The sequence below is a fragment of the Cibotium barometz genome, chromosome 47 (assembly GCF_041138505.1).
Source record: "Cibotium barometz isolate CiBa-2024 chromosome 47, ASM4113850v1, whole genome shotgun sequence".
Classification (NCBI taxonomy): Eukaryota; Viridiplantae; Streptophyta; class Polypodiopsida; order Cyatheales; family Cibotiaceae; genus Cibotium; species Cibotium barometz.
In genome coordinates, this window is record NC_141092.1 from 3,458,323 (window position 1) to 3,466,499 (window position 8,177).

An 8,177-nucleotide genomic window follows, 5' to 3' on the forward strand; every position below is an offset into this window, starting at 1 on the left:
CACTCTGTTCCCTTTTTTATTAGAAAGGAAGGGCATTCCTGTGAGGTTCTGGGGTGAGATTCGGATCTAGACTGGAAAAATAGTGCCAAGCCCAAGGTACGGCCATCCAGGCATACAAAAAAGAAATGGCTCTACTTCATGGTTGTTGCTAGCGTGTAGGCTACTTCTCCTCACCTGCAGCAAAAGCTGTCTGCAGCTCTTGAATGAAGAGAACCCCATACGGTCTGTGAATCCAGCCAAAACATAACATGAATGCTCACTTCACAAGGTACTCAAATGGCCAAAATATGGAAAGAGCAAGTTCTGCTCACATAGACCATAAACAGTTTTGTGTGTATACTTTCAATTACAACCAAAGCTTCGGTAAAGTTTCTGCTAGCCATGTCAAACCTAGTGTTTAATGCAAGGGGCTTTGCCTGTAAACATGTCAAACCTAGTTTTACATTCCAACGCAAATTTGTATGAAATTCAAGTGCTTTCTTAAGAGATGGACCATTGACATTGTTTTAATCCTAAAAAGACCACTTGATGAACATATATGCAATGCACTGCACTGTGTCGCTGTCAACCTTCCAAGCAACTGCCCGTTCGAAAGTGACTATTCTGCCGATGCTGGAGATTCGGATTCCCCCAGGCAAGTATGCAAACCCCTACCAAATACATCAAACAAGGTGATGTAGAGAGATTAGACCTCATACATTAAAATCAGATATGTTGGCCAAAATATAATCATCTCACTCCAACACAATTACAATGAGCAGTTTTGCTGATCAGAGATTGTCATAGGGGCAGTCAGATTGCTTACATTTAGACCATTGTATAGTGGTAGTCCAGCTAGCAAACCTCACAAGATTGTGAACAGGAAAGTAGCCTATGGTCTTGTATTAAGGCAAAACACTGAAACCGGCACTTACCCGTTCCAACACTTCAGTAAAACCAGCCCACAGAGATTCCTTCCCATCATCATCGAGTGTCTTCTGCCAATCTAAGTGCTGTAATGCACTTGACGTAGTCTCCAACATGTCTAAACCCGACTGGTTTGCAAAGATTACATCAGGGGAAGCCTGATCATTCATAGACCCAAACTGTCAGAGCACCCAAATCACTCAGCTTGTGTCAAATAACAAAGGCGTCCATAGCTTTGTAGTACCTTCACAATGCAGCAGAAAATGGCGTCAGGATGATGCCACAGCAGCTTGAACAATGCATCAATGTTCCCAGAATGTCCTTTGAGAAGCTCTACTCCAAAATGTGCTCTGTAAATTGCAGAAATGAGATTGATTAGGATATGGAGGACAACATTCTTTCTACATTCCACCAAAAGGCAGTTAGCAAGCACTCCTGCGCATGCACTTTTACAAACTAAATGCAACAGTGAGAAATATGCAGTGATAGAATTACTGGTAGCTCTGTAGCATTCTGCGCACAAGGACCAGCGATTCGGGGGTTCCAGATGATTGCTGTGGCTCAACCGGTGGACCAAGGTTTGATGCTAAAGTCATGGCAACTCGCAGTACAGATGCAACCACTGTTCGGACATATTTGCGGGCCATACTTGCCACACTTTCAAACCCATGGACTTCACAGGGGAATTGGAAAGCAATAGTCAAAACTGATCGTGAGGGGCAATTGTAGCGTTTATTTTTGGAGGAAGGCACAACCCCACACTGTCCTCCACCTTCTAAAGCAGATGCCAAATCCAGGGTTCTGGCCATATCATGTTCATCCTATAATTCAAAAGCTCACCATGTCAAGCTATTACACAAAAATGACCATTTCATCTACATAGTGACATTTAAGGGTATGCTGAGTAAGGTGGCTTGCATACCACCAGGATGCTGTCTAAAGGAACAACCCGAAAACCCGATGGCACAAGAGGCATGTCCTCAGAAACCGAAACACTAACAGGGGCAAATACAAGTTGTGCAGACGCACCCACAGCTGCTTCATCCAGGCCAGTGCAGAGCTGCAAAAGGACAATGAAGCATCAGATTAGGAACCACTTGCTACATGTTCCCTTTAACTACACTAGTACTTTACTGGAGTGCCAATGGTGGGTCCAACGCCATTCAAGAAGTTCTAAGTACAGTTTCATCTCCACAAGTACAGCCCTAAAGATGAAGCCACCTCCACCAAGCACTTTTTCTGGTGAAAAATTCACACTTACCTGCAACAGAAAGTGATCTTTGGAATAGATATTCCCATCCTGGAAGAGACTTGGGCCTTCCATTTGTAAGAGCTCCAGAAGCTGTCATACAACCAAAAATTGGTGAGACCATCCTGGTGGAACAGGGTGAAACCATACAATACAAGAGTCACATTTTACCTCCTGCTTCTCAAAAGAATGAGCAAGCACCAAGGGAGCTGAGCCATAGTAAGAGCTTCCCCGTCGTGATACTAGGGCTCCATGGCCCAAAGCAGCCGCTATGTCAGTGCATACATCCAGCTCTGCCCACTCTGAATGGTGCTCCCTAAGGAAACGTATCAAAAGAGCTGGAGGCACATTCTGCAAAGAATGCACAAATGTTACCTTTAAGTTAACCATTAGACCACAACTTAGTGCAGACTTTTAGCACCGCCAACATGTAGCATTAAGCATGCAGTTGGCCCAATCAACTAGTCAACTGCCAATGCATGGTGTACTCAACTATTCCACAAGCAAAGGCAAACAAGTTTTGCATATGAACTTGACTTAATGAAGATCTGTCAAGATAATGACCGACACTTTGTCACATCAAAGGGCTGAGCAGAAAAGTCCAACCTGTAGCAGCATTGAAGTCTTTGCACATAGCACCCCATCTCCAACAGAAAATAGCTTGTCACACGGCAGAAACTGTCCTTGAGAAAGGCGAGAACTTGGGTATGCATTCACGGCTATAGTGACATCATCCATCCCATCACTTGCCATTGAGGACCAGCCATCATCAGGCAGACAGTTGACACCTTCATTAAAGCCCCTGCACAAGTAAACAGTCAGGCAATCCTTGACTACAAAACTCACGTACACAAAAGCCAGTAACAAGCCACCAGAAGCCTATACCTGGCCATTCGTTGGATTAATGTTCTGATTACAATTGGTTGAAGGCCACGCCCAGGCCCGGACTCATTATCCATATCTTGTGCAACTGTACGGAGATAACGCATAGCCTGCATAGCCATGCAGAATAAGGCCGACTTCACACACAGGATAACTGGGCCACTCATGTGGTCCACCTTGAAAGCAGGAGAAAACTCAGTACTGGCCAAGAAATTCATCTTACCCCCATTGTCACCTTCTGAGCTAGTACTGAGGATGACTCATACAATGGTCGTAAAACCTCTGGCACAGTTTCAGGCTTCATGACACAATAAAAGGCACCACCATGTACCAGCATAAGAGCTCACTTAACTCAGAAGAGGCACCCGCATGTACCAGCATAAGAGCTTACTTAGCTCAAAAACTAAACAACCAGTAACATGTATGTTTTACCTGCAAATCTATATGATCCACAAGATAGACAATAGATCCAACAGTTCCGTAAGGTCTGATCAGGTACCCACTAGACCGCATCTTTGCTCTGATGAATTGGTCGGAAGGCGGTACTACAGGTTCACCATGTGACAAGGGAAGTGATCTTTCACAAACCTGAAGAGTCCAGCAAAGAACTCTATTAACATCCAACCAGAAAGAAAAAAGACTTTCATCAAGCACACTTATTTATCGGGTCTTTCTGAACAAGGACTGCAACCCAAGCTCAAGTAGCCAGTTCCAGATTGTATAAAATGTTCTCCCACCAATGGGTAGACATATCCATAACTCTTACAAGGCTTCCCAAGTCTCAATGCAATGGGGTCATTAAAACTAGAAACCTTACTACCAACTCCAATCTATCCACTGCATATCCTTGGCATATGCAATCCGTCTCTAGAGTGAGACTGAGGCTTACATGGCATACTAAGGTGAATAAAAACTTGAATAGACTTGAAGGCTCGGGCTGACTGCATGACATAGCTACTTGCTGCCATAATTGACATTTAGCTGGACGCTAAGAGAAAAAGCAGACAGCTGAGCAGAGGCAAAAGGTTAGGAAGTACAAGTTCTCGTTAGTGGCAAGATGATGATTTGTATCGAGTATTACTCACAGGAAGAGCCAGATTAGTACAGAAAAAGTAGATGGGAATTTACACACGGATGCATGGTGTTCAATGCATGCAAGCTTGGCTAGACTACAACAAGGTTTACAGGCCTGAAACCAATAATGCACAACCCACACCCCTATTATAATCCCTAACCTCCGGTTACAACCTAAAAGGAATGGTGTTTGATATACCTCACACTGGGCTTGACCACAATCATCAGGGAAAAAACGCCTAAGTATAGATCCCACCGTCAACTCATGTTAGGGGCATTGCATACTTACCACCACATTACGATCATCCAAGACCGTGGTGTACCTCAAGGTATAGAAATCCCGGGGAAGTGCAAGCGTGGTTGGGGCATAGAACTGCAAGAACCACAGAAAACTCTTAAGTAGTTAGGAGAGCAATTCGACAATGCTGGTAGAGACAAGTAGACTCGGAAAATGGATGTCATACATTGTAACTTTTAACCTCCTCTATACTACCCATTGTGTGATGCAATCCTCTCTGACTATGAGAACATTACAGCTCTTGCAAATCCACCAAGCCCAGCGAGATCTGAGGCATACTACCTGCATATACAGCAGCTCCACCAGCCCACCAGAAGCAGTGGTAAAAGTTCCTATCAAGTCCATGCAACGGCAATCTGAAAGCCACATTGGACGGTTCTTCAAAAGCTCAACAATCTGCAAGGGGAAGACGCTGTTAAACTGTACTCTCAAGCAACTTAGAAAGAACAAAAGTTAAGAGAAAGTTAACAAGACATAGAGGCATGTGAAGACCTTGGCAGGGTCAAGCCCAACAAGACCGCAAGCTCGTGCTGCTATTCCATTGCAGCCATCTGAGACAGCAACAATGCCAATAGAGTCGGGACCAGGCTGCCAACAGAAGGCCATCAAGACATCATTACAATGATTGCCAGAAAGGAGGACCCCATTCACCACTTACAGACCCTGAGCCAGGCATTGAAGTGAAGGCATCCCAAATCACCTTCATTCCAGGCATCTGAATCCATTCCACCGCAGTCCCGGTGGCTTTCGCAAGGAATTCAGTAAGAGTATCCTCTGCAATAGCTGTTAGCCTGCAAACACGAAGAGCTAAAAAAGTAAGTGGGTATTGAAATTAGGTGCCGTTAAGGTAGATTTAAACCCAGTCCCTCCACCGCTGGGCCACAGCCCAGTAGGCAAGAGTACGCATACTTTCTCCCAAAAGGGAAAGAAACAAATTCTCAATGAGAAATCAACATGCTCTAAATGGCAAGCAACAACAAGGGACCACTCACCGAAGAGGACCTGCATCATGCGGGAGATGCAAGGTTGGGTGTTGCAGGCTATTCGTTACCACAGAATCAGAGCTGTTCTCTGTGGAAACAAAGCCACTCTGATGTACAGACAAAGTCAGGATTTCAAGTGCTAAAATCAATATGCCACTTGTGCTAACCACATGTGCCCCGTAAGTGCACACAGAACACACAGAACAGCAAATAAATGTCACACCACATATTAAAAGGTGTGAGAAACATACATTGCTGAAAACCAGCAGGCAAACAAAATAGACGAGAATACCTGCTGCTTCACGGTAGGTGAATCCTCACTCTGCAATTTCTTGAGCTGCTTTCGAATCTGTTGATTCTGGAGAACCAACTGGATGGCCTGCTTTGACAAGTTTTCATTCTCTTCCACAAGGACCCTGTTTATGGCAGACAGCTTCTCATTCAGGTTTGAAAGGCAGGTCGCTTCCTTTCTCTGCTTGTCTCGGCATCTACAAAACAGCAGGCTAGCAATAAGTAGCCTCAAAAACCCTAATTGCATTGGCAAGGAAGCTGCCCAAAGCGCATTAATCTTGCTCAGCCTTAGGCTTCCGGAAGCCCATCCAGCGAGCATTGGCAGGCAAAACCCTCCTTAAGAGGCCCATTAACCTTGATCAGCGGGCAGAACCCACCACCATAGAAGGAAGCTTAAAAACATAAGCTTCTGGATGCCCATTAAGCAAGCATCGGCAGGTAAAACCCTGCTTAAAAGGAAGCTTCTGGAAGCCCATTAACCTGGATCAGCAGGCAGAACCCTCCATGAAAGGAAGTTTTTGGAAGCTTGCTTCCTGCAAGGAAGCTTCTGGAAGCCCATGGTGCCTCCCATACACTGAAATGCAATGTTCTGTTCGTAAAGCCTCTAAAAACTCGCATGATGTCTATGCAGGCGAGAGCGCAGGAAGAGCTTCTAGAAGGCTAGAAGGCAAGGCTTCTGGAAGAATATAGGTAGGATCTCGGAAGACAACCACTGCGCGAAATCCTTCAGTCAATAGGAGCTTCTGCCAACCTGTGGTGAAGCTTTCGGACGCCCACAACGCCTGATTTTCCTACAAATGTCAAGAGGAGAGAGAATAACTGCGTGATGGGGTGCTTACCTTCGGTTCTGGAACCAGACTTTGATCTGCTTGGGGTCGATCTTGGAGAGAATTGGGCACTCCTTAAGAAGCTGGAGACGGCGGAAAGAGCTAGGATTTGGGCACTCGGCGTAGAGGCGCTCCAGCGCCTCCACCTGCTCCTGCGTGTATCGCACATACTTGCAAGTGTCCACGGCGCATCTCCCGTCCTTAACCTTGGAAACCGCCATGCTAGCATGGAAAAGAAACGACTACACTGTTGCACTGCAGTGCAAATGAAGAGAGCTCAATGGAGGGTTAGGGCTACATAGGAGGGGCAGCGCCCACTACAGCGGGGAAAATGGAAATAGGAAGGGGGGGGTGTAGGAGACTATATGCAGCAGGAATGCCAAGGGGGGGGGGGGAAGGCACGGAAAGCTCATACAGGAAGAGAGAGAGAAAGGGTCTGGTCCTTTGCCAGTCCGCTGCAGTCTGCACTGCAGAGTGCGGAGCGCTCTACTTACTGCTGCACTAGCCTAGAGAGAGAAGACTCGCGGTCAGTCTCCACTGTCCAGCAGACGACTGTGCAGGGCCCCTCGGGCCTCGCCACACGGCCATGCATCATGTCATGGCTCCATAAACACCATCCATGCAGCGTCATATCCATCACCCCATGCATACATACATATGCGACAGCAAGTCTACAGTGATCACTACCCACCTCTAAAACCATAGCTTGATTTAGCAGGAGCATCTCTATTTACTGCGGATTAGGACCGCGTACCACCTCGCGCCGTCCTCCCGCCAAATCGACCGGCATGATCTCGACCATCAATTCCTGTACTTCCCCTCATTCAATGTTGGCGGCCGCCAGCACGCCTGTCTGTCATATCTACCTCCAAACTTAGCGGCTCACTGAGTCATCTGATCCATTACACCTCTCATTAATTAAACTCTTAATCATGCTATCTACCTTAACCTTGCTAAGGTTATACCATATTAAATCCTCCTTAATCCCTAATTAATAATGGCAATTGTCACATCACACCGTGACCTCTTGCAACGGTTTTCTCTTCAATCCATCTCATCAAAGTCCTAATGAATAATTACAAGGTCCACCCCTTACTAAGGTTTACCTTAATGCTGTCTTTACCTTAATGTTGTCTTTTTGTCTTGTAAGTTCTCCTAATCCGGAAGGCCCCTTTCTCCATGTTGCCAACATAGCATCATTCACCTGAAAGTATTGTCATAAAAGCAGCATGCAGTCTAATACATTCCCAAAAAGACAGTAATAATGCCCTCCTCGAAACACCTTCAAACTTCAAACTTCGCACACAGATGATAGATCCCCTTCTTGGACTTTGCTTCCAAATTTCCCCTTTATACCATTACCTAACCTTTAATTTCATCTTCTCTATATCCCTATATCTTTAATTATATATATATAATTCCAAATTTCCCCTCTATACCCTGACCTAACCTTTTAATTTCATCTTCTCTATATCCCTATATCTATAATTATATTATATTATATAAAGGAAGAGTTTCATAAAGCTGCCACGTGGCAATAATTTGGAAGTTCATGAGCTAATTCGGAGGTTTGAGGAGGTAGGCTCTAGGAATTTTAAAAATATCAAGCTGGGAATTATTTACGTGCGAACGGGTCGGCCCACTAGTCCATCTAAACATGCTACCTA

At 45.3% G+C, this 8,177-nt stretch overlaps 1 protein-coding gene across 1 annotated transcript; it reads right to left on the reverse strand.

Annotated features, from left to right (window-relative positions):
- Nucleotides 1–288: 288 nt before the first annotated feature.
- Nucleotides 289–7,133, reverse strand: LOC147611274 (homeobox-leucine zipper protein HOX32-like). Its single transcript, XM_086784336.1, has 18 exons — nucleotides 6,523–7,133; nucleotides 5,685–5,880; nucleotides 5,402–5,499; nucleotides 5,110–5,200; nucleotides 4,902–4,997; nucleotides 4,692–4,805; nucleotides 4,401–4,484; nucleotides 3,470–3,625; nucleotides 3,261–3,335; nucleotides 3,041–3,147; nucleotides 2,762–2,957; nucleotides 2,327–2,506; nucleotides 2,168–2,248; nucleotides 1,829–1,966; nucleotides 1,402–1,727; nucleotides 1,151–1,256; nucleotides 915–1,064; nucleotides 289–650 (listed from the first exon to the last, which is right to left on the reverse strand). Exons 1-18 carry the CDS (start codon nucleotides 6,729–6,731, stop codon nucleotides 513–515), a joined length of 2,541 nt encoding a protein of 846 aa, XP_086640462.1. The 5' UTR covers nucleotides 6,732–7,133; the 3' UTR covers nucleotides 289–512.
- Between the last annotated feature and the right edge of the window lie 1,044 nt (nucleotides 7,134–8,177).

Excerpts from the sequence above, each read along its gene's own strand:
- LOC147611274 (XM_086784336.1), bottom strand. The coding sequence starts at position 6,731 with ATGGCGGTTTCCAAGGTTAAGGACGGGAGATGCGCCGTGGACACTTGC. Across the intron at positions 4,998-5,109 it reads TTCAGATGCCTGGAATGAAG|CCTGGTCCCGACTCTATTGG; the intron begins GTGATTTGGGAT and ends TTCTGTTGGCAG. Across the intron at positions 2,507-2,761 it reads AGACTTCAATGCTGCTACAG|AATGTGCCTCCAGCTCTTTT; the intron begins GTTGGACTTTTC and ends CATTCTTTGCAG.